The sequence below is a fragment of the Colius striatus genome, chromosome 11, assembly GCF_028858725.1.
Source record: "Colius striatus isolate bColStr4 chromosome 11, bColStr4.1.hap1, whole genome shotgun sequence".
Taxonomy (NCBI): Eukaryota; Metazoa; Chordata; class Aves; order Coliiformes; family Coliidae; genus Colius; species Colius striatus.
The window spans coordinates 7,716,985-7,743,628 of NC_084769.1; the positions used below are offsets into that span (position 1 = coordinate 7,716,985).

At 43.5% G+C, this 26,644-nt stretch overlaps 1 protein-coding gene across 5 annotated transcripts; it reads right to left on the reverse strand.

Annotated features, from left to right (window-relative positions):
- On the reverse strand, positions 1 to 26,505 carry RAB3GAP1 (RAB3 GTPase activating protein catalytic subunit 1). Of its 5 annotated transcripts, XM_062005187.1 has the most exons (24): positions 24,431 to 24,530; positions 24,292 to 24,347; positions 23,405 to 23,480; positions 21,981 to 22,113; positions 21,679 to 21,757; positions 20,900 to 21,019; positions 19,713 to 19,878; positions 18,905 to 19,004; positions 15,934 to 16,015; positions 15,089 to 15,157; positions 14,308 to 14,381; positions 13,700 to 13,792; positions 12,217 to 12,386; positions 11,788 to 11,886; positions 11,243 to 11,415; positions 10,094 to 10,148; positions 9,476 to 9,832; positions 8,270 to 8,407; positions 6,507 to 6,734; positions 5,912 to 6,008; positions 5,719 to 5,822; positions 5,498 to 5,613; positions 3,816 to 3,918; positions 1 to 1,120 (listed from the first exon to the last, which is right to left on the reverse strand). In XM_062005187.1, the coding sequence occupies exons 1-24, from the start codon at positions 24,446 to 24,448 to the stop codon at positions 878 to 880; spliced, it is 2,949 nt and encodes a 982-aa protein (XP_061861171.1). In that variant the 5' UTR covers positions 24,449 to 24,530; the 3' UTR covers positions 1 to 877. The 5 variants fall into 5 exon arrangements, with proteins under 5 accessions (XP_061861171.1, XP_061861170.1, XP_061861175.1 ...); XM_062005186.1 differs by lacking the exons at positions 21,981 to 22,113; positions 23,405 to 23,480 and adding an exon at positions 26,444 to 26,505 and having other exon boundaries at positions 24,431 to 24,956; XM_062005191.1 differs by lacking the exons at positions 23,405 to 23,480; positions 24,431 to 24,530 and having other exon boundaries at positions 24,292 to 24,358.
- Between the last annotated feature and the right edge of the window lie 139 nt (positions 26,506 to 26,644).

Sequence of the window (26,644 nt, forward strand, 5' to 3'; positions counted from 1 at the left end):
TTCTGGTACCCAGAGCAGTCAGAGCGCTGAGAGTAAGCTCAGATTTATTGAGTAACATCAACAACACTGAAGCCATTTTTGCATTTCCTTCTGGAAAGTAACACAGTGTTTGCTGATTCTCTACAAACACAGAAAGATCACAGGAAAGCAACATTGGCACATAGACATTAGTGTTCAGGTACTGGGGACAGTTTACAGCAGTGGAGAGGAGTTGTTGGCCCCTGCTTTGCACCATGCTCATGACAGACAGCATCCACCCTCTCAGTGAGCCCTGGTAGGGAGCAGGTTTACTGCCCACCTGCAGCCCCCCATACCTCACACCCTTGTCCCAAGCAGAAATAAGATGTTGTAGGACAAGTGCTGCCACGCCAGAAGCTGTCAACGTGAACTAGAGTGTACTGAGTACTTTCAATTAAAAAAGGTACAACTATTTGCAACTTTGTGATTAACCAAAAAATACTGGGCTGGGTAGTGATGATTAGCAATAAATACAAATCCCTTCAGCTTTGCACATCCATTTAAGCAGAGTAAGGGCAGCTGATAAAGTCTGATTAAGAACTATAAAGCAGCGGTATGTTGTGCATGAATTTGCAGCAGCAGCCTTTGCATACAGCCCATCACAGCCCTCAGGAACCACGCTAATGCAAAAACAAAGGACCAGGCCCTTGGGTGAGAGAAGAGGGACACTGCCGAACCTTCTTCACTACAGTTCCTTCCAACGAAGACTCGTGGCAAAGCCGTTCCCCAGCTGCTGCAGGCATCCTGCTCGGCCAGTTCAGCTCCGTCCTTGGGAACACGTCACCATCGCCAGCGCCAGGCCCTGGCCAACACGGCCTGCCCCCGAGGGAAACCAACACTTGTGGGGCCGGGGGTGGGGTCAGAAGAAGGTTGTGTCTGCGGAGAAGGCCCCTGCCAGGCGGAAGTCTTCCTTGGTGAGGACGCTGTACATGCGCTGGGGCAGGGCCTTGGAGTACGGTGCGGGGCGGGGGGCGCAGGCGCGCAGGATCACCTCCCGGCCCGTGGGCGGTGGGAAATCCGCCACGGCGCCCGGCAGCGGCTTCCGCTCCTCCGCGGCGCCCGCCCGCTTCGGCTCCTCGTCTGGCGCCGGCACCGCTGCCACCTGCAACGACAGCAGACGTGTCACTGCAGCCACAGCTGCTGCCGAGGAAGGGCCAGACACACCCAGGGGCTTTATGTGCACACAGAGCGAGACACTCATGGGATGTCAAGGAACCGACTGCGCACAATCAAATGGAAGAACCTTCACGTGCGGGTGGGGAAGCTCAGCCCAAGCTCCTGATGCAGCATCACGCCCTGCCTGAGCAGGGCTCCCTCCTCAGCTCTCTGTGGCAACACAAGGCCACACCAGCCTCCTCTTAAATTAACCAGGGCCACTACTGGACTCGTGCAAGAAGGCACCTGCCTTTTCCTTCTTGCCACACCTGCTTCCTGTGGCCAGCAGCCTGCCCAAATGACACTGTAGAGCAAGGGAGAAGCTGTACAGGCCCCAGAGATGCTCACTGCCTTAAGAGCCACAGCAAGCAGCAGTGCTGAAGCCTGACTAGGGGCAGAAGGGCTGCTGTGTTCTATTCAGCCCAATGAATATTGCCTAATTACATACATATCCACATACACCCCTCCATAACCCTAGAGGCTCCTAATTCAAGTGTACACAAACTTACCCAGGTCACTGAGGTGTGGCAGAAGCCACTGGCCAACCATCATGGCCCCTCACAGCTGCCCCCTTGCACCTCTGCTCCCACCTCTCTGCCCACACGTTGCCCAGGAGCAGGGGCCTGGCCCCCCTCATCACTGCAGCCTGAGCTACAGGAGAAGGCACCAGGGACTAGTGCCGCTTGTTCTCACAAGGACAGCTACACTTCCTCACACACCTACCCCAGTTCCTTCCCACACCTCTATCTCTGTCCAAAATGTTCAGTACATGCACTAAGTGCTGATATCCAGACTGCAACACTGAGGTACCATCCCTCTCTCCTTAACCCCCGACCAGCTCCATAGCCAGCACTGTGACAGCAACAGAGAAGACAAGAAAGGCAAGGCCACATATTCCAGCATCAGAAGATGTTAATGTTCACTTGAAGAAATGGTCTGGTTTGGAGTTTGTGTAGGTTTCTTTAGAGATATCTCTCCCTTTTCACTAGGTGTTTAGGCTCTACACATGAAGTCTGAGAATGAGGAAAAAAAAACCATTCTGGAAACACGGAATTATGCTCAATGTGTGCACAACAGTACAAACTGAATCAGGCTGCTGTACTGTGGCTACCAAAAAGTTCAACTCTATGCAGCTAGGGAAGATGAGTGGGAAACGAGGGACAAAGTTGGTTACCTCATCAGAAGACTCAGTCAGCTTGGAAAGGGATGAGAAAAGAACCAGTGGTGAAAGATAGAAACAAAGGCAAGTCAGAGGCGACTTACAAGAGGACAGGAGGAGATTGTAGGTTTAAAGAGACATCATGCACTCTGCTTCCAAGAACATGCATTTGCTATCACCATTTTCCTGAGAACACTGGAGAACATAACACCACATTTTACACAACTCAGAGAGGAGTCCAGGGTGAAAAGGTAACAAACAGTCATTTGACTTCTATTTACCAAATGGCTCTCCACTGAAATACGTGGCAAACTATACATGAGGGGGTTGAGTAGCAAGGCAGCTCCTAAGAAGTTAACAGTGACCAGGTACTAGTGGGCAATGGTCTGGAACCCAGCTTTAGTTACTGATGGTTCAATAGACACAAAACCCTAGAAATCCACCCCCACCTTTAGCAAACCTGGACACAAGAAGCTCTCACTTGCCTTTTAAAACACAAGGCCTCGATATCGGAAGGGCACATTCACATGTGTGCCCCCCTCCCAGGGCCCAGCAGCCCAGCTGACACCCTGAGATTGACAGCCAGGTTCTCCCTAGACAGTAGTAGGGGTAAAAGATATGTTCTGACTTCCATTTCTCAGAATAACCACAGTCTGTTTTCAGAATGGTCCTTTTTATGCTTAGTTGCAAAATACAGATTATTAGAAAAGCATCCAGATTGTCCAAATGTTGCATTGCCAATCACAACACTTTGGCAGCAGTGATTGCCAAACAGGATTTCAGGCAGTACTATGCTACCTTGTTAAAGCTGCAGTTCCATTTTAAGTTAGACAATTTGATGCTCTGAATAGGTGTAATTCTGGCAGAAACTGAAGGCTGACAGCAGTCCAAGGAGGTTGGAAATCGATACTTTAAGGCCAATTATTACAAAGACTGCTCAAGAGAAAAAGGCAATATTGCTACCAACATAGGCTGGGGAGGGGTTTCCAGAGAACAAATGCAACAGTGGCAGTAAGCTGAAAGCAGAGGTGTATTGGGAAGGGATGGAAACACTTCCTAAGCATGCTAGTTTCCATAGAAAACATCTCCACTATGAGCCTCAGTCTAAGAAGTTTGTCCTTTGAAAATATTTAATATTACAACATGTTTCTCTGTATTCCCATGTGAAAGGGTCAACAGGCTTGGCTGTTGTTGCTGTGATGTTGCATATGCCATGCAACTGGAAGCAAGCAGAGATTTGTGCCACAACAGCTTTACTCATGTTACCATTGGAAGTAAATTAAACACTAATGCCAACTCCCTCTGCTCCGATGGGTTTAATTGTTTCACGTCCCAGGTCACCTACTCTTCCTTCCTCTGTTCTGTTCTTGCCAAAATCATGTTGAACATCACACCAAAAAACAACCCCTCAAGCACATTTATGACAATACATGCCTCTATGCAGACAAAGTAAACTGCAAAGCAGTCACAAGCGCTCTCTTACCCTCTGAGCGTTCAGGAACAGCTTGTGAATAATGCTACCAGCAGGTCCTCTTCCTGCACCCACAACCGACACTTCTGGCTGCTCCAGGAGACAGTTTACAAATCTGGTGGCACAAGTTATTGAGAAGGAAAAAAAAGGATTGTTTAATTCTCAGCAGTATCCAGGCTGCTAATCTAAAACCAGAATTGTTTCCTGTGAGGAGGTCTCCATCTAGCAGCATTCACACAGAGCCAGAACTGGCAGGCACTCAAGGAGTTCTCTGTTGTACAAGTTAAAGGAAAAACCTCTGGGATTGCTCAGATCCCACTGAATATCATCACCTCTTCAATTCCTTTACCCTAAATACTAAACACCCTTTAGCCTTCAGCTGTTCCCTCCTACCTTTGCAGATAAGGCAGGTCAGAGTGAAGCTGAACACAGCTGCCTCCCACCCACAGTCAGAGGCAGAACCACACAGCTGCAGCTCTAGCAGCAGAGCCAATTAACACCTCCCTTGCAACTGAGGCTCTGAAGGGCCCCACTGCTCTCAATTAACTGTAAATGGAGGCCAGGCTCTTAATGCAGATGTATGAGTTCAACACAGAAAGCCTTTATGGTGTTGGCCACACAGCAGAAGCAGCGATCCCACAACTGTTTTGAGCCCAAAGATCTGGGGTTGTTTGGGAAGTGTCACCTCTCAGCACAGCAGCAAGAGGTCACTAATTGGGCAGGAGGTAGAGAAGCAATGAAACATGGCTGGTCCTTTATCATTCGGAGACATGATCACTCTCTACAAGCAACCTGAAGGGGAGCTGTAGTGAGCTGGGGGCTGATCTCTCCAGTAATGAATGATAGAACATGAGGAAATGGGCTCAATCCCAGGGGAGGTTTAGGTTGGACATAAGGAAGCACTTTTTCACCAAGAGAGTTACTAAGCATTGGAAGGGGCTGCCCAGGGAGGTGGTGGCATCACCATCCCTGGAGATATTCAAAAGACATGTAGATGAGGTGCTGAGGGACATGGTTTAGTTCAGTGCTGGGCCTGGCTGTGTGAGGTGAGTGGTTGGACTTGATATCTTAAAGGTCTTTTCCAACCATAACGATTCAGTGATTCTGTGATTCGTTCCTATGGCTCCTCAGGAAGAGGTTTCAAAATAGCCAGACTAAAAGAAGAAAATGTTCCTTTGGGGGGGTATTTCATTGCACGTTAGTTACAGGAAATAGCGAGCACACAGTCCTCATTCTGCCTCTGCTCTACCAACGTTTGCCAAAGGTGCCTTTTACACGCATGGAAAAAATAAATGAAGTCCCCAGTACTAAGATCACCACAAACACCATTCAAATATCCTGTATCAGGTGTTTGCAAAGAGATGGTCACTTAGAGGAGCATTTTGGGTGCCCAGATCCCCAGTACTGTCAAGATCACCACAAACACCATTCAAATATCCTGTATCAGGTGTTTGCAAAGAGATGGTCACTTAGAGGAGCATTTTGGGTGCCCAGATGTAACGTGGCCAGTCAGGCAGCCCAGGGACAGGGACACCTCATGGCTACAGCTACCAAATGTGATCCCTCAGCAGTTCGGCATCATCCCCACTTCCCACTGTCCCAAAGCAAAACTACAAAAAAAGGGCATCAGAGGAAAACCAAAACAACACAGAGGGAAGAAAAAAAGAATAATGATACAAAATAAAATCAGTCACCTTTGTAGATCTTCTTTCTCCTCCTCATTTTCACATTTCTCTACCCCGAACTTGGCTTTCAGAGACCTGGCCCTGGCGATCATAGCTTCCACACTCATGATCTGAGCTATGATCTCCTGCAGGGGTTTAACCAAAATTCAAATTCATAAGATGCTCTTTTAGCACTGCCATAAACAGTGCAAGAGTCCATTAAGTTCTATGAAGTTTTTTTAAACCCTTACTTCCAACTTCTTGTCCTCTGGGTTGGGGAATCGTAGAACTTTACTGGAATGGGATATGATCTGCTTTATAATCTTCTTAACTGAAGATATCTCTTCTAGTGCTTCTAGTTGGAAGAAAAGAAATGATAAAGATATAATTATTGCATCAGTGGTCACCCTAAAAGATGTCAGTAATTCATTAAATGTTATTTACCTTCTTCCTTTACCTTGAGTACAGCTGCATGGATGACACAAGGCAAGAGATGCCTTGCAAGGTCAGCTGGTTTCTGAATTGCAAGGTAGTGAAGCACCTGTAACAGAAGAAAATCAGATCTGTTAGTGACCAAAACTACTGCCCAGAGCCAAGGTTACCTCCAAAAGATGAGCACCTACACTGAAGAACTCACAAGAAGGTGCAGTGTTGGAGGACAGCACTCAACAGGTAGTTTTACACAAATCCTCAGGGACAGCTTACAGTCCCAACAGGTTAGAATGGAACTAAGAATAAGTCTGGTTGAGGAACAGTTCCATTTCCTAACACATGCAGGCAGATAAAGCTCTGAATTAAGTAAAACAGAAACATCTAAGTAGTGCAGCCTGTGAAGTCACAGTCCCCACTCTAATTGGTTTAGATACCTCAAACACACTGTTGTAGGGCAGCAAGAATTTCTGCTTAACCCTAAGCCACGTACAACCATTTTAATAACTCCATGAATACACTGCAGCGATATGTCCATGGTTAATCCTGCAGGAGGAAGAAGGAAGGGCTGCTGTAAGCATTACAAGTCGGACTATCATCAGCTTTTTACCTTCTCTGCCTCTCTTGTGTCATCAAAGAGTCTCTTCTGCCTGCGGGCTGGGACTGGCTTTGCTGTCTCCCAGGCCTCTACCCACATGTTGCTGGGAATCCTCATCCGGGCACTCAGTCCCCCCTTGATTACCACATTCCCCTTTTCATCAACCACCTCCTCTTCGATGTAATCCCGAGGGGAGTACCACCTCACAAAATCCTCAAGACAACAGCCAGGGTTAGCTGCCTGCAAGGAAGAGGAGAGAAATTTGTGCCCAAAATATCCTATAAAGCCATGATAAGCTGGGCAGGAAGGCAACGGGGCTTAGTGGGTGGACAACAGGCTAGGAGCAGAAACCTGGGGAACTCTGTTGTACACTGGGAAAGACAGTGAGGAGGGTGAAGGAATAAAGCCTAGACCAAGACAATAGCAAGGGGTAAAACCCACACTGTCAACAAAGACATTTCCTCATTGCCCCAAAACAGTACATTCATTAGTTCAGGCAGGCTCAAAAATCATACTGTGAAAGCCTCTGTCTGGTACCTGACACATGCAATAAACATGAACTTTCATTAATTGTTTTAGGAGAAGCTGACACCATTCAACACTTAATATCCCAAGCCTATAAGAATCATTAGGCTACACAAAAATGCTTTCAGCACTGGCTGGCCATCTTTTAACATTTCAGTCACAAAAGTCACCTTTTATTCTTCCCTTAAAAAGGAACTTAAAAAAGACACATCTCCCCCAAGGAAAAACGTCATTTTTCATTGATGCAATACCACCCCAAATAAATACACCATAGGTCTAGAAGACAGAAGGAAACTCAGTTTTCTATTTGCTGTAACTACCAAGAGTGCACATCTGCTGCAAGTTATGGTTCCACATTCTTACTTTTGACTGTTTAGATCACTTAGACCATAGAAACAAAGCTGGTACATATATTGCACATGTAGCCAGTGAACTGACAGTTGATCTAAGTGCTCTCACTCTACAGTACAGCTCTATCCTTACATTACAAAGTCACATTGCAATAACATATAACAGATATAGCTATTTCACGATAGACTCTCCCTTCTCCTTAGTTTTGAGATCTTTGATGACAGCACTGGATGTGCTCTTAGCTCCCCCTGCAGGGCGCAGAAAACAAATCACCCAAACCCACAGCTAGTCCAGTCCCAAACTGACGGACAGCTGCGTAAGGCTTGTAAATAGTGGTAATTTATCCATCCTACTGAAGGAAAAACATCTTCACCTACACATCAAAATTACATCCACTTCCCCAAAGTCCAAATATAGAATTGTGAACACATTAGACTTGTTTTTTTTACACCACCTTTACATTTTATCCTGATTAAAGGTGCATTTCACAGTGCAAAGAGAGATACTGCCTAAAAGCTCCAGAGGGGAAACGTAGTTTTGAATCTCAGTTGAATCTCTTCGATGCTCAGTTTTCTTCTGACACAATTTTGTGTGGGCTTATCTGAGCTCGAGTTCTCATTGTATCAATTTATTTGGGGGATTTTTTCCCCTCTCACAGATATGGTGCAAAGTTTCTGCGATGTTACAGCACAACAGACTGCAGAGTCACAGACCTTGACATGTTCTAAGAGTTTTGATCAACAGGTTTTTAGTTTCAATTTGAAACTATTTTCAAACAGTTTTGTGGAGGCAAAACCCAGAAACTTGCCAGAAAAACCTTCACAATTGCTCAACACAAGCAAAAGGGATAGTTGAATTAAGAAGAAAACAGTGTCTCGGAATTCTTTAAGTAGTACTACCTTAAAAGACTCCATATCTGAGAGCAAGCAGGCACTCTGCATGCGTGCCCGGAGATGAGCCCCTTCTGCTGATGTCCCCAGTTTCGCCAGGACCTCAGACTGTTCTTCCAGCAAATCTTCAGTCATGGGTGCTGGTTCCTGCAACAAGGCAAAAGACAAGCTTACAAACAGCCTCTCCTAGACTTAGACCTTACCAAGAAAGGAGAAGTGGAAAGCTCCCTGCCACCCACAGTTCAGTCTACTCTGTTTGTACTCAAAGGAAATACTCTTTAACTTTCAAGTGCTTGAATTCTTTAAGCCTAAAAGTGTGCAGCTGAAGAAAACACTAACAAACTAAAAAGAAAACAACCAGAAAATGAAGTAGCAATATGAAGACATCTTATTAAAAAGCCAAAAGGCCAGGGGAAGCCCAGGAAGTGTTTGACTGACACTATTTTGTTGAGATGGATGAAAATCCACCTACAGCAACGCAGAAGTTTTGCTGTCGACACTGTCAGCACATAATTAATTGCTCATATCTTTTACCCAAACAAAGCAACATTCATTCAAAATCATTTCCCTCAAGTGAACGAAAAAATACAGTATTCTCCATGCATGGCTGATTTCCAACTACTTCCTCTGACACCACTGCTTTCCTTTTCACCCCTAGGCACTCTGCAAGAAGCGTCAGGTCACATTTCTAGTTGTTTGATGACAAGCCTGCTTTAGATATTGGTACCAAAAACTGATGGCCTTGTAGATATGAGTTGAGAAATGGGGGGTTTTAAGAAAAAAGGGAGGGGAAAAACAAAGTAGCAAAACTGATCCAGTACTCTGGTCAGTCAGATAACAATTGTTATGGTGGAAGGACCACAGCAGTTTCTACTTTACAGGGAAGAAAGGAAGGAGGGGATGGATGGAAGATGCCTCAAGAGCTGGCAATAAAAAGAACCCCAAATTTAAGGTAGGCAACATAGTTTTATTCTTCTATTAAAAAAATAGCTGGTTTGAGTGAAATGTGGTGAGGAGACACACTCAAGGTAAACAAAGAGCGTGTGAGATTCCAGTTTAACAGTCTCCTCAAGTTTGAAACCAGGGTCTTAGGCCAAAACCATTTAGCAACAGATAAGGCTATAACCTGCAAACTGCACAGGAATGTCACAATCCTTGCATGAGCCACACTGCATGAGGCTTGTATTGCACACGTCTCAGCTCTTGCCACCTGACCTGTGTGATGGGAATGTAGAGAGGCTCTCCGGGGTGCAGCAGCGTCAGCTTTCCGTGGGGATGCAGGCGACCTTCTGGTTTCAAGTTGGCAGGCTCTTTGGTGCCTTCTTTTACTCCTCCTTTCTTTCCATTTTCCTGCCCATTTCCTTTAAGGTCCTCTGTGTCACTCAGACATTCAAAAAATTCCTCTTCACTGTCACTCCACGATTCCCAAGACTTGCCAACTTCTTTTTCCCTGTCAGGGTTGTCTCCAGAGTGCTCTGCTGCTTTTCCAGGATCGCCAGGTGAACGATCAGATGTGCTCCCCCTTTTCCCCTCATCTCTTGCTTTCTTCCTTTCTATGCAACAATTTAACATCTAACAAGTTAAAGGAGGGGGAAAATTAGTTAGCAATGACTTCTCTTACAGAAAAAGAGAGTCACCAGAAGTCTCTTTATAATTCTAAAAGATAATTGCATTGAATTTGTTGCTGTAGCAAAGAGCTTCCCAAGAAATGAAGTCCTGACCCAGTAACACAAGCACAACTACATTTACAAAACCAGTAAATTCAGCTAATAATTGACATAATTTTGACAGTTTCATTAGGAGAAAAATCATTCTTAAATATGGGATATTTACCTGAAGTTTCTGATGCAATAAACAGCATCTCAGATCTGGAGGGCCATTAGCTAATCTAACAAAAGGCAGAAGTGTAATCATTATCAATTAGGAAGTTGAAGCTTTCACACACACATGGTCAAATCTTTCACACACACGAGGGGCAAATAGCCACATCAAACCCACTCCCATCCTTTCAACTATGTCCATAGAATCATAGACTGGTAGGGGTTGGAAGGGACCTTTAGAGATCATCTAGTCCAACCCCCCTGCAGAAGCAGGGTCACTTAGATCAGGTCGCATAGGAACATGTCCAGGCAGGTCTTGAAGACCTCCAAGGAAGGAGGCTCAACTGAACAAGCCCAGAAGTTAAAAAACATTTATTTCCCAGAGGTCATTTTTGAAGCTATGAGATCACTCACAGTAGTAAAACCCAGACACACCCTGTATTTCTTGGCGAGTTTTCCATCTGGATGTTAAAAGGTTAACTGTTTCCAAACAAAACTTCAGCACCTTTGACATTACTGGTACAATGGTGTGATCTCTGTACATCTTAAGCTACATTTTGTTTTGTTCAAGTTGCATTTAATTTTGTTGGTAACCATTTGAAAGTACAAACTAGTCCCTAAATGGACAGTCCATACCATTTATATAAAAAGAAAGAAGACAATTTTGCTGTACACTGACACCAGACTCTTCATCTGGTCTGCAACAAGCTCTGCTGAAGCAGACATAACCTGGAAGGGCTGCAATGCTTTCATTAGCTGCCTGAAAAGGTTGTTACACCAGCAGGAACCTGGAACAAGCTCCCTTGGAACAGTGGTGAAACTACAGCACAAAGCAAAAGGTGTTTCTCCCTTTATCAGCTCCTTCCTTTTTATCTAAACTGGAAGCAAAGGATTCACAGAAGCTTTATTTTTCAGTCATAGAGTGAAGTGCTCTTTAACTTGAGCTTCCTTCAGGCATCTTGAGGTTTTCAAAGGAGGGCACAGATGCTTCTCCCCACTCCCTACCCTTTCTTGCATAAAGGAAGCAGGGTCATAAACCAAGAGAACAGTACTTGCAATTTAATAACAACAGTGAGTTTCAAAGTCATGCTGAACCCCCATGTCCCTGAAACAACCAATATTTTCTATGACAAAGCAACACCGACCACCAACAGGCTCTTACCCTGGGATCAGGTAGTTGTTCTCCCATCTGTAGCGCATTTCCAACACAAATTCTTGCCAGAGGTGTGCCACCCCTTTCACTCCTCCGTGGTAGAAGTTTATCATACAAAGACATAGAGCTAGTTTGTAGGTCAGACTATCAGAAGGAGCAGATTTAAACTGACTGAAGAGATTCTATGTTAGAAACAAGAGAAAGGATGACATACAGGAACAATGGCGTTATTTCCCAAACCCTGTCATCACTTTCCTGTTTGATAGGTGACTAAATAACATCTTAAGATTTTAAGTATAAGCTACAAAAGAGTCTTCAAGAGACAGAAAAAAAGCTTAGAAGGGCGAAAAATACCCCACCACACCACAAACCCAAACCCCTCAAAAGAAACAAACAAACATAAATTGCTGCTTCTACCTGGAGATTCTACAAAGGTAACCCTATCTTTTTCTTGAAAGATCTGCTACAAGACACAAGGCAATCCCAGTGAAGTCTGTATGAGCACACACCCTAAATTGCTCTCTCTCTCACAAGTGTCAATCAGTAAGACTTACATAATCTTCATTTTCTGGAGGAAGATTGTTTCCTGCTGAAGTGTTAGCTCTGCTTTCAAATCCATCTGCCAGTTTTTCAGCAGCATCAGGAAATAAGAACTTCAAGAAAGAAAAAAGGAGTAAATCCCAACCTGCTTCACTATGTTTTTCCTGCTATTCCTACTTTCTCCCTAAAGCAACTGCTGGTTACATACCAGCAATCCCTAGAATTTAAACTGTTAGCAGAGTTCAGAGTTCATTTCCAGTCTACTTATATTGTAGAGACTTGCAACAGCTTCAGAAAGCTGATAAATGCAATTCAAATAACACAACTGACCATCATGCACCTCTGTTTATAGTTCTATCATCAACTACAAACCAAATGCACCAGCGGAAGCATGAAATACGTGTTGTACACGCACTTAAAATGTGCACAGACAGCTCCCTCACCAGCAGAATGGTGTTCAGAACTTCGTTGTTCAAAGGTGACTCATCTACACCTCTGTGCTTGCGGATTTTCTTCTTTGCACTGTGAACCATATTTGTGACTGATAATTTATGGATGGGGACTGGCGCTGGCTCCGTGAGCTTGGACAGAGCATGGCTAATATCAGCAACCTCTGTGAAATACAGCAAAAAGAATTCAAACAGAACAAAAATAACACTCACAACACACCATCTCTTTATCAAGTTCCCCTGTCCAATTCAGTCTGTTTATCTTGTACTGACCCCGTTAACCAAAGCTAAACCTGCTCTTAGCCACAAAGATAAAGCAGCAGAACCAGATCACAAAGGAGTCACAGACTGTCCTTGGTTTCATTTACTGTCTAGACTGGGTTGCTTGGCTGTAGATAGTGCCTGCCACCTACTGTAGCAGTACTGCATAAGGCAGAGGACCAGCAAAAAGCTGCTGAAGGAAACTTTGTTTATATGTGAAACCAACAAAAACATTGTAGATAAGAAAGACTGTTGGCAGGGCTTTAAATAAGCCTGAAACAAATCAGTGTTATCAATGTATATATGACCTTACACCCTGTAAGCACTATTCTCTTTTAGAGTCCTCAGGTAAACAGTTCAAATCAAAAGATTTACTCCCAGAATTGTTTCTGGTAAACTTTAGAGCCTCTCTTACAATAAAATGAATTAATATTGTTAAAAAGAGGACAGGCAACTTTAAGTGAATAATTACCAGCAGCCTGAGAAACCTCATCTTGGCAAACATGAATTACAAATATTTAAGGAAGACTAAAGAGACTGTGCCAAGCAGTAAGTGTAACACATACCCTACTCAGTCTGACACCTTTTGAAGCAGCTTGCTAGTTAGCTTAACAACCAAGTATAACCAAGGAAAACACATTGATACAGGCCGTATTTATGGGAAAAGGTGACAAGAGGCAGGGAAGAAGGGACTGTTCACCATATACAGCAAGGAAAGCGAAATAAAGGGACAGAGACATCAAAAACATGGCAGTGTCTATACTGCTGGGATCAAATCTGACCTCTTGGTCAGATAATTTTAGTTTGTTTTGATGATTTGGTTTGGTGGGGTTTGGTTTTGGGTTCTTTTTGGGGAGGACAACAGCAAAGCCTCTCAGATTATAGACTCTTGAAGTTGCCTGTTAAAACATGCACTACAGTAGTACTTCAAAATGCAGAAAAAGTACAAAAATACATTAAAATAGGCAGACAGATCTGATGTTTGCTCAAACACAATTCTTGTACATGCTAGCCCAATTTTAAACTCTTGCTTTCCAGTGAACAAAACACAACTATAACAGCAGCAACCGTCCTCTGGGACTCTGGGAGCTAAGCTTGCCTACAGTTCATGGGAAATCAAACCACAAAGCACTGACCAGAAAATTCCTAGGACTACTACAGAAAATACCTAACAATTAAAACCAAACAACACAAATCATCAAGACTTTAGTTTTACCTTTTCCTTCCTCTTCAAATGCAGACCTTCCGAGAATCTCATCAGTTGACTCCTTCCGGCGGCAAAGCTTGAAGAATTCCGTAAGAAAGTCACCTGTAAGAGAGAGAAACAAAGTTCCTCAACAACTACTCAAATAACACCTCACTGAACAATAAGCTAAATCTCAAAGTGATTCCTAAGGGGCAGTAAATTCTGTTTGTCTGAAAGAACATGATCATTCATTCTGAAGCAGAAACGTTCATCTGTTTTCGTTCTGAAGCCTTTTTCCCCGCTAGCTCGAAGGTGAGGGCAGCCAATAGCTCAGCTCTCCAGGCATACCAGTCCTGCCTGTCAGACACATTGATTCAACTAAGGAAATGGATATATGCAGGAGGCACTTAAGAAAATGTAAAACCTAAAATTGTCACAGAATAAATTGCTTATTCTGTGGAACCTGGTAAAGTAAGCACAGCAATGAAGTCCATGGTACACGGATGTAAAATAACCTACAACTGTCTACTCCAAAAAGAAAGAGTAAGGAAACAGGTCAACAGATAACAGACAATTCAATCCTAACTTCACAACTTAATAGCTTAAAAGTTATAAGATGGGGAATCCTGGTGTCTTACCCAAGAGACACTGAGGGTTATCTGCTTTTCTGACTCTCACAGACCATTGGGGTGCTTGAATAGGATCCAGGTCCCTTAAAAATCAAAGCAACAAGTGTTGTGCTGTCACCATAAGTACACAGAGATGAGCATCAAGTTCTCCATAAATGCAGTGTCACAGCCAGTTAGGCCACAGGAGCCACATTAGACTGGGGAACATGGCAAACAGTCTAAAACACAAGCAAGAGCCCCTGCTCTCATGCACATACATAACATGAAAAGGAGACACACAAGAACAACTCAGTCACAACAGAACTAAATTGTCTTCTTTTAAAGTGAACTATGTTGAAAAGTAATTTCTGGCTTAATTAAAGCAATAAACCACTTCTTGTTTCTTCTTGAGTATCAGTACACACTGTTCTCCCTCTTAGGAGGCTTAGCAGAAAACCTGGATGATGTTATTTGGGAGAGGGAAGTCACCATTTAACTCTTTTTGCTTCCCACATTCCATTATAGTATTTCCCAAGAACTATGCAACACACAAAACTGCAGTCTAGCATGACAACAGGCCCAAAAATGGAGGTATGTGTTGTTAAGGTGACAATACAATAATCTCTTCTCACACAGAAATGCATTTCAAAAGAAGGTGTTTCCCCAAATGAGACGTTCTATCAACTGACCTTAGCATTGCTCAAAATGGGTTCTCTCCACACACAAAGCCACGTTTTAGATGTCACCAAAACACAGCAGCTAATGAATAAAGAACAATTCTCTAGATCTGTAATTCAGAGAAAATACTTACGAATAAACATCATTGTCGACAACTATACCTTCCGTTAGGTGAGGCCACGTGGTAGCTAAATGAAGCTCACTGAAAGAGAACAACATTTACATCTTTAACAGCTTCCAGCAAGTGTTCTCTCCATCATAGTTAAGACCTTGAAAAGTATTTGTGATAGTATTTTGCAGCTCCATCCTGAAACGTGCATGTACTCCAGGAATTATCTCACTGCATGCAGTCCATTGGTTACTCGACAGCATGTTGCCCAGTACTGCACCCAACCAGCACCTGGTGTGCAGGGCTCTCTCAAGTCCTCTCTTCAAAAGGAGAGGCTGTGCATTGTATGTTAGGTAGCCAGGGACAGAGGAAAGCACTGTCACGAATGTCCTACAGCATTAAACAGTCTTATACATTACAATGATTCCCAGATGTGCTGAGTGATGATGAAGCATTCAGAAGAACACACAGAGAGATTGTAGTAACTCAGTTTTACAGACCCTTCTCAGTTTAAGTCTACAAATGTCAAAGTAACAGATGCGAGCGAGTCCAGCCCTTGAAGGAAGGCACACCATTTGTAAAGGTTACCTCCAGTTAAGGTGTACTTCCACATAACGGTTTCCAAGATAAATGGAGTACTCCAGAAGTTTATGATGAAAGACTGTAAGCTAGAACTCTGACTATCATTAGACAGGTTTGCAAGTGCTCTCGTTTGCTATCACTTTTCACAGATTTTTCCTATGTACTTGAATAATTCCCTACCTGCTAGGGACACACCAAGTGATAGGCAGGCAGAGCTAAGACTTGAGATAACATATCTTTAAGTACTCCATTAAGGAAGGACAGAGTTTTCTGAACTGCCAGCTTACCTGATAGGATCCTCACAGGCACCAAACGGTAACTTCCCAAACTCAAGGCCTCCAACTTCTCCCCCAACTAGAGCATCTATATCTGAAGACAGATCAATACATTTTTCCACACAGAATTTAAGCAGCATATCATCTTGAGTAAAAAGACAGTAGCATGCAGGATGACCAGAGAATAGCTGAGCAGCTAAGGTGACAGAGCTACAAAAAAACACAACCCTAGCATACAGTCAAAGTAATTGTTTCCTGCAGAAAGTGGAAAAGCAATAAGACATTCAAGAAGACAGATAAAGTTCTTGCAATCCATATTGAGGGAAGGTTAATCCCTTTATATAGGCAAAGATGACAGCTATAAAGGCAGCCTTAAAGAGTCAGTGTTGACACAAGAACAAATAGACAGGAATTTGCCATAAAAATACATAGGCAGGAAATCAGTTCTAAGCAGAAAAGGAAGACTCCATAAGAGCCACTCTGCAGAGTGGAAACCCAACCACTTTTAACAGGTTGATAGTTTTCTAGAAAGAGTGACATGTTGTGTCTCCTACAGTTAAAGGCTCAACCCAGTTATCTGGGAAATTTGTTGTCATCCCAAGTAACCTAGAAATGCCTGCCAGCATCCTCAGCCACTTCCCACCTTCAAACATATAAACCAAAACCAGATTGCCTTCACCAAACAAAATCATTTAAATGGGTAATAATGTACTGTAGTGCCATTATAGTAATGCTATTACAGCATCTGAGCCTTCATTTTCATCTGGCAAACTGTTTACCTTCAAAACAAGTGAAGCATTAGAATGGATTATGTAATTAAGTTATCCAAACAGTTATTTTCTTCTTCAGAGAAGGTAAAAGGCACATTTAAATTCTTTGGATTGAGTTGAGAAGAGATAATGGAGTGAGGGTAATAAAGCACAGGTCTAGTTCTTCATAAGGAACATAAGACGACAACAGAACAGCAACAGCAGTGAAAATGAAGTGGCTTAACTGCAGTTTCTGCAATACATTGTGCTCCCTTGACCAGAATCCTCTAAAAGAGTAGAGTTTATGCAAACTGCTCCAATCAAGAGATATGCTCAGTGGTACAACCCATCCATCACAAACCAGTGACCCTGACTTACTATAATGAGGCGGAGAGAGACTACAGAAAACATTGATTTCTGTGTCTGCAGAAATAACCTGTACAACTAGCTTCACAAGTTCTTCAGCTAAACTTGAGTTATCTAGAAAGTGAAACTATATCACTTAAAAGGCACAGATTTTCTCTGACCCTAGAGCACGATTCTCTTGAAACATATTTTCCACATTGCTGAGGTACAAAGCACACAGGATCGGCTTCAGTACAGACTTCTTCAAGGCACACCTTTGATTACTGTAAGACTATATTTTTTTAAAGCAAAGGATAGACAAACAATTAGGTAACCAGAGCAAGGTCACACAGGTTCTGTCTCTTTAAACACATACCCTAAATACATTAACCTCGTTATGTAAAACTACTACCAAGTCAGAAATAGAACAGGGCATTTTACTTGTTCCACTACCTTGTACCTAAAATACCACATCACTAAAAAAGTATGTTAAGAAGGAACTAATGTCTCTCTTTTTCCTATAGATTTGTTTACCTTTGAGACAGGAGAAGTTTACCATTTATTTTCTGATGCTACCTATACAGAAATAGGTCTGTTAAAAACAAATCCTTGACACCCAAGGATGAAAGTGTTACCACCGAACAAGAATTCATTGTGAGAGCATCAAGCCAGCAAACTCACTGTTCTTCCTGAACAGCATCACATGGCATAAATCCAGTCTGCCATACATACTTCAGATTCAAGACTTTTCCCCTCACACAAAGCTACTATAATAAAAGGCTTGATCTTTCCTGCATTAAAAACAACAGTAAATCAATGGCTTGGCTTATTTACCACACCGTAATCAACAACAAAAATCCAAACCTTTACCTCAAGTGAGGTCCATGTAATATTTTCTCCTTTTCCCATTGTTAATGCACTTAAACAGTGAGGTATTGAAACCACTTACTTTATGGCAACAATGGACAGATACTTCTGTGAAGTATTAGCACCTTGTAGAACCTGAAATCTAATGTTTCCCTGAGGAATTTGGGGCAGAATTCTTTACAGATCCATGGTTAGTCAGCTTTTTCTCTCCGAACAGATACTGCCACTTCAGTATCACTACATCTCTAAATGCTACTAAGAAACACATTTCTAGGCACAGTCCTAACCAAATACCTGTCCCAACCATAAGCCACATTTTTATGTATCTTTACTGTCACTGTGTATGATTTAAGTTCTACCCTATATGCACATTGGCTTTCTCAGTCTGTTATATATTGATTTTGAGTTTTCACCATCAGCGTGCCAAATATTTAGGGTACCACCAAAACTGTCAATAACTGAAAGCCCAATACTTTATTGCATATGGGTCTCAGATATAGAACTCTACTTTCAGGTCAACATATTCAAATTGCACATGAGGATCAAGTGCTGCTGGAGCTGTCTCATCTATTTCAAGTCACTTTCTCTAGGACACAAAAACTGCCTCAAACCTATCACTTGATTTTTATGGTATTAGAGCAATACAATGGAGAATCCAGGTTTGTAAGGAACCACAGAAGAGGAAACAACAGACAGTTCTGAGATTTGGACATTTTCCCCAGTAGGATTTTTAAAAGCTGTTACTAAAAATCACCTCTTGAGTTTTTGAACAATCTAACACATGCTTTTGAAATCCCCTTGCATTTAAACAAATCTACAGCAACTTAGATCACTCTTTTATCCAGAGTAGTTTTCACCTTGCCAGCCTACCATAGGGAGTGGGATGCTATTTGGTTGTAACCAAAGGCTCCCCTAGTAATGTAGAAAGTGTTTTAATTCTTCTGAAAAGATACACAACCATTTTTGTCTTAAGACAAACAGTCAATGCTAAATAAGTTACTCTGAGGACAAAAATCTCCTACCTGGTGGCTGCTGCGGCCAGAAATACTGCTGCCAGTCTTGAAGCACGTATGTAAGCCGGATAGCCATGCTAACTGGGGGCAGTGGTGTTAAAGGGCATCCCTGGGAAAAATATTAGGGACAAAATTCAATGTAAAGACTACATCTTGTCAAACACCCCAGGCCCTGAACGTCACTTAGTTACAATGGGTTGTATTAGAGCTAATTGAACTGCAACTCTCCAAGCATTACTAGGAATGCCACTGTTCAACAAGGCACTCACAGGAAAAAGTAAGCACATAAGCTTCCTAAAATGCATCAGATGTTCATGTGCTGCATTTAACTGGCAATTCAGAAGTACCTCTGACCCACAGCGCATTAGGATTTTATTAATGATTGGTGACTACCACCAGTAGCTGTGAAGTGTTGCAGTCAGCCATACCACTCCACAAGCAGTCCACTCAGATTCCTCATGATGTCCTTCACTCTTAACTTACCTGGGGGAGCTGTAAAATACAGGAATACAAACCTACCCCAATCCTCCCTTCTCGTTTTAAATAGGAAAATAGTTAGTTCTGGGAAGGGGAAGAGAGGGTTGTTACAAGGAGACTGTAAAACCGATTCATTGAAAATATATATGGCAGAAGGTGGTAACACCAAGGAACAAAACTCATACCAAATTTCACTCTTTATTGATAGATTCTGGTGACACCTGGAAAAAAGCTTTGTTCCCAAAAGAAAAATCCCTCCAAGACAGAAATGAATCCACAAGCAACCAGGTAATACAATAATTACTCCTACTATCAGTTCTGTACACTCAGCTGCACTCACAATCTTGGATTTGAAGATATCCAGCAGCCCTGATAAATGGATGTACTGACTGGGCACTTTGCGAAGGTGAACCATCTCGAAGTCGGTGCGAACTCCCGGCCCCTGACACTCTCCCATGTACATCCGTCGCCATTTGTGGTGGATCTGCACAAACAGTGGCACCTGACTACAACACAGGAATATCGCAGGTTATTTTCAATGGCACGCCGTCTTTAAAGCTGGATCAATGTTTGAACATCGTTTCAACATCATTTCCTATTCTTTTGCACATATTTTCTTAGTGGAACACAGTTTATAACACTTGACAGGAATCAAACAGAAATACGGTTGACTTCACCACTAAACAGAAGCACAGGCCTACCCGTGACTTCAGTCACCTACTTCTCACTCTGAACATTTTTTGAGGAAGATCACAAAGTTACCACATACAGGGAAGAAAAATCCTCTCCCAGAAGTAGTATTTTGTACACCAGTTACTGACAGAATCACAGAATCTTAAGGGAAGATCGTCTAGTTCAACCAGAGCAGGACCACCTACAGTAGGTCACACGGGAACTCATCCAGGTGGGTTGTTGAGTCTCCTTCTCTGGAGACATTCAAAACCCACCTGGGCAGCCTGTGCCAACAACTTCGAATCACAGGACTGTGTTAGACAGGACTGTCTAAGATCAAGTCCAAACACTCACCTCATGCTGTCAAGCTCACCACTAAACCATGTCCCTCAGCACCTCATCTATGTGTCTTTGCAATATCTCCAGAGATGGTGATTCCACCACCTCCCTGGGCAGCCCTTTCCAGTGTCTAACAACCTTTTGAGTTAAAAAGTTCTTCCTGATCTCCAATCTAAACCTCCCTTGGTGCAGCTTGAGGCCATTTCCTCTTGTCTTATCACTCATTACCTAGTAGAAGAGACCAACCCCTGCCTATAACCTCCTGTCAGGAGTTGCTTCTAGCTGCTTTTAAAAGCCTTGAAGGCTTTAAAACAGTAACAAATGTAAACATCACACTGAACCAATGCTTTCAAAGTTTCCATGGGAACTGTGGTTTTAAATCTTCCCATACGATACCATGGTGTAGTTATAACAAATTCTGTATGCATCTTGCTGACAGTTTAATACTTTTTCCTCACAGTAGCAGTACACTAAAGTTTTACTTGGAGAGACACAAAGGTTTGTGCTTTCACCTACCAGCCAGTGTTCCCCAATGCAATGGAAATGGAACTCAGCAAAAGGTTACATTTGGATTCGCTGAGAATTGCATCGTTATTTGCAGCCGGGGCAAGAACCACAAACTCCCGTAAGCCATACCTTCAGAGACAGAGAAGAAAGAGCACGTTTCTGGTTTTAAACAAGCCAGCTGAAACTGTGGATTTTGGGCAGTACTGTAACCTGAACAATTTAGAGAGATCAAGAACTGAGTGGGCACGGAGTGCTGCGGGTTCTCAAATCACAAACTAGGGGAGCTTAACAGCGTTCAAACGCTGCACTCCAGATAACACGAGGACTTCCAGCTCTGTCAGTACTGAGGCTTCTTACTGTATCTTAATAACAACTGGAACCATTTAAACACACAAAGAATCTCTCCAGAACAATGCTGTAATCACAGAATCTTAAGGGTTGGAAGGAACCTCGAGTAATGTGACAGAGGTTTGCCCTACTAAGGACACGGCGGTTGTTGTTTATTGAGGTGATGCAGCTTTCCTTTATAAGAACACATCTAAATATTATAAACAACAAAGCTTGGTTAGACTGCAATTCTGAAAAAGACAAACATTTTGGGGAAAAACTGTAAAGATGAGCCCACTATGGTGGGCTTTTTTTTTGCACTCCTTTCCCGTGTCCAGTACAAAGAATGGTTTTACTTAAGCTTCTTGATAGAAAAAGAAGATACAAGTGATTGTGCCAGCATCAAAGATTTTTCAACTGCTCTGCTTATTTGTGTTAAAGACGAGTGACAGTGTACATACCATCTTACCAGACAGTGAGCTCTGGGAGGAAAGTCATTGTTCATGCACAGCAAGTCCTGCATAGGCAGAGGAAGGGCATCTGTGGAAAAAAATGATACAGAGCATCAGCACCCATTGTGCTGACTTACAATTGACTTATATCAGCAATTTGTTGGATGCAAAGCGTACCAAAATCAACCTCAGATCATACCCATCAGACCCAAGAAAATCTCACACAGAAGCAAATCAACTCGCTGTGAATTACATATTCTGAAACTGTCTTTTCCCACATCCTACAGGCACGGAAGGGAACTATCAGCTACCTTCTACCAGTTCTTCTTTCCCATCTTTGTCACTGGCTTCTTGTACAAGATAATGATGGGTAATTGAGAACCTGAAGTCTGCAAATGAAATTTCATCTGATTTCTCTTCCCATGTTCCTGTGGTGAATACACCCTGCATATAAAAAAAAAAGAGACTATTTGATCACATAAATTTAGGTTAACATTCACAAGCTTTACAAAGTCTGCTGCCTACACAATCTATCATGCTTACTCCTCTGTTTCTAGAATCATAGAATGGTAGGGGTTGGAAGGGACCTTTAGAGATCATCTAGTCCCAACCCCTGCAGAAGCAGGGTCACCTAGATCAGGAGCAGTTTCTACTACTAAGCATGATGTAACTTCAAAAAAACAATCCACTTCACTAGAAAGGTAGATGAATGCTAACATCCATTTTGCCAATAACCATGTTCATTTCAAGGATCAGGTATCCCCCTGAGAAGTCTCCAGAGTCATAAATATGCAGCTACACATATTAAGTGTGTGCACCTTCAACTTTGCAGAAACACAGGAAAAAGTTTCCCACCTGGGATGTTATCTACATCTGCTCCAGTAAATGGAAATGCCACCTCGATATTTACTTCGGATGTGCTTGTTGGATAAATGACTTGCTATCTATCGTTTGCAAAACTGTGTGTAGGGATAATTAATTGTTAAACAAAAGTACAGCATAGGAAAGTTTCTGGGAAAAAATCAACATCAGTGTACAGAATTGTGTGCTGCTACTGAAAGAAAGCAGCTGGGACAGCTCAATGAATATCTTCTTACTAGAGATCAAAGAGAGTTCTGGACTAGAAAAATGACATGCAGGAATACACTGACAGCTAAGGCTGAAATCTAGTTAATTAACAGAAGTTTTAGTTCTGATTACTCTGTACCTTGTATAAAATTAAGAATTATAAAATTCATCTGGAATCACAGCAGCCATCCAATTCTGACCATCTGAATTTATTCACACTAGTATGCAGAAGGACTCAGCAATTTCCTCTGCATTTTACAGGCTCTTATGAGACTTTGGCAAAAAAATCTGAGTCACAAGTACTAAAGCAAACCTCAACCATAAGTATGTGAGGTGGGACAAAGGCACAAAGGAGGGCAAAAAGAAACTCCTTGAGAATTTAGAGCAGGTTCAACCACGTTTCCAGATGCAAAAGTGAGGACAAAAACAACAATAATAAAATCACTAAGGCCTATATGAAGAACCAACTCTATCAGGGAAACAGCCTGTCTGGAAGACAGCCAAACATCATTAAATTTACAGGAACTGTTTGTCAAATTGCCACTCCTACAAGTGAAATTTGCAAACCATTATCTGCCACATCTCCAAAAAATGGCAATACGTATAACATTATGTGTGTCTTACTGGCTAGTAATTCACATCCTTAAAAGACAATTCGGTGACTGACCTTTTCTAGAGGTTTGCCTGAAGAAACTCCAATAAGTTTCCAGTCATTCAATACTTCTTCTACTTTGGAAATAAATCTATTAGGGAAGGGGAAAGGCGTTAATGTTTGCTGAACACTAAGCTTGGATTATAACACAGCTCCCTAAAAGCAGGCAGTATGATGTCCTACTTTGCAATTTCTTTTAAAGAAAAACCCAAACAAACACAAAACCCAAGTAAACAACAAAACCTCCAGGTATCTCAGTAAGAACAGAACACATGCTTCCTTGGACAAATAAAATGCTCCTCCTATGTTGACAGACAATAGCTACCTCTGGCATAGAGCACTGTTTACAGAAAAACAGGCATTTGACATGAAATTATGAACTCAGGTTTTAAAAACAGCTTTGTCTCCTCCTGTCATAGACGCTGTCAGCAGAAAAGGGCATTTTAAAGAACGATACATGAAGAACACAAGAGCATTCGTCACCATAAGGCTTCTTGGGCGTTGTTCTACTAACTTTTAAAAGACTTCAGCTGTGAGATGACTATTTTGCTAATCGAGCAGCTACTTCAGAAACACGTAAGCCTCCTGGATGTTTATTCTAATCCCCTGCAAACAGGCGTTACACCAGACCTTTCACTAAGTTCGGAAACAGCTTCGCTGGATCCTCTTAACCAACCCATCAGCTACGGCCTGAGCCTGCGCCGCACACACACGCCGGGCTTCCCGGAACAGCCAGGGGCAGGCTCCGGGTGCCACCGGGCTCCGGCCAACGCGGCCTCCCGGCTAGCGAGCCCGGCTCCGGCGCGGGGGCCCGGCGGCGCGGGGCAGGAGCGGGGCAGGAGCGGGCCGCGGCGGAGCCCCCCGCGCTGACGGGAGCGGGGAGGGCGGCAGCACCACCTTACCTCTCCCACTCGGAGGCGGTGGTGAAGTCCGTGATCTCAAACACCTCCGACTCGGGCTGCGGGGAGAGAGCGGGAGAAGCAGTGAGCGGGGACACGGCCGCGGCGGAGAGCGCGGGGGAGGACGGGGGCAGCCACTCACTTCGCTCTCCGCGGCCATCTTGCGCCGCTCCCGGGCCACACCGCACAGCCCCCCGGGAAGCCAGCGAAGGGCGGTGCGAGCCGTCCCGCCCCGGGGCCGGGCGCCGTCTCCTCGCAGCTCGCCCTGGCCCGCCAGCCGGGTTCCTCGCAGCCAGGTTCGGTCACGCAGCCCTCGGCGAGCGGCGGTGCTGGGGCGGCCGCCCCGCGCGGGGCGGGCTGAGGCGCCTCACGAGGCCCTGCGTCGAAACGCCGCTTCACGTTGCCTCGTGGCGCTGCGGAGCTGAGGCACGGGTTGCTGCCAGACACTGTCCGGCTCCCACGGGGACTGCCCGAGCGGGTGAACGAAGTGAGGCCGGTTGTGCCGGGGTCATGCAAACGCCGATGAGCAGCAGTCCCCTGGCAGCCAGCCGGGAGCTGAGGTGGCCGCCGGGCCTGGAGGCCCTGGTACAACCTCTCGCTTGTGCAACCCTCCAGCCCTGTCCCGGGGACAGTGTCCAAATCCTTCTGGCATCCAACAGAACATTTCCCTGCAAAACCCCTTCGGGTCTGTTTGAGCCCGGCCATACCGCTTTTATCCCTTCTCCCCCCAGCACAGTCTTTTGATTAAAAACCAATATAAAATATCCTTGAGGCCTATTGTTGGAGGCTGCCTGAAAGGAGATGGAGAACTACTCGCGAGTAGTGGGGAGTGCTTCGGTGAAGAGATTGAAAGCAGAGTTAAAATTATGTTGAAAGAGATGGCACGAACGGAGAGTAAACAGAAGAGAGAAATACATTTTGCTTTGGGTGCTTAGAGCTTAAAATGCCACCGTTTAGTTCAACAGTGTGTGTTTATAGAGGTCACTACTGCTCTTTCAATTAAAACTCCTCCAAGCAAATGCCGCCGGGGCGGGGAGTTGCCTCGGCAACATGGTGTAAACTCAACAGCCTGGTGTGTAGCAGGAGCTGCTTGAGGGACTTGCCTGCAGAACAGCCGGGCTCAGAAGAGCTACCTGCTCCCTGGTCAGAAAACCAGGCTGAAAACAAAACCAAAGTGTATATAAAGACTGTTTGCGTTCCTTGCCGCCCAGCGAAGGAAAACAGCTGTGAACTAAAAATGCTTTATGACTTCTCTTTGGGTTGCTGTATCTCTTTCACACTTGGCTCCTGAAGCACCAGGTAAGATGATGTTTGTGCCTTTTTACAGGACCTTTTCAGTTATTTCGAAGGGTATTTACTTTTGTGTATTAAAAGATGCAAAGTTTGGGAAAGTTCACCATCTAATATGCCTCTTAACAAACTAATATAATGGGATAAACTTCTTAATGGATTGCCTGGTGTTTAGCGTAAGAATGAGAAATCCAGAGTGCTGCCTTCTATAGCTACTTTTGCACAGTTCATTGGATGACCTTGGCCGTCAGCTATAGGTCATTCAGTTTTTTTGTGTTTCCTCTTTTGTAACCTAAGGAGGATTCTCTGGTGTCTGGCTGCTACATAGTCATAAAATAAGGCACATTCCTCAGATAAAAAGTGTCATATAAAATTGCTATAAATAAAATTGCTGTAAATAATTAATTCAATCTAGGCTAAATGTGTGAGTCTCTTGGGAAGGCTGCTGCATGCTTTCAAGTGTATTTTTTTGCTGATAGAACAGTAAGTAAAGCTTAATTTGTTTCCTGACTAGCAGCACTGAGTCGTAAAATAAACTGAAACTGACAAAAACCACGTTGTCTCTTCATTTCCACTAACCTCTGCAGTGACTTTAGTGTGTTCTAAACCAGCTTAATTTGGTACCATGTCACCCTCCTGGTTAATATATGTGTGGGCAATATTGATCCTAACACTCTTCCTCAATATGGTAAATGCAGTGTGAGTTGTTTCACAGTTAGGAAAACATCAACTCTCTAAGATTAAACTCAAAGATGAACAATACCAAAAGGTGACAGCATCATAAACAACACCCAACAACCACAAGACACTTACAGAAGAAACATGAGAGAGTGAAGTCAAAGGGTTTGAAGAGTTTAATGTGTACCTGTCAGTGTCAGTGACATTTCTCTTCATGTTTTCAGTCAAATCAGTGTCAACACGCTGGCTCTGTAAAAGAAAAATGCCCAACGAAGTTTGAACGTGTGTTTAAAACTAGACTGTAGTATGGGACAACTAATAATCAAGATACTGAAAAATTCTTTACAAAGTAAATCACATACTCCTCTGAAATTTCTGGAGGAATCCC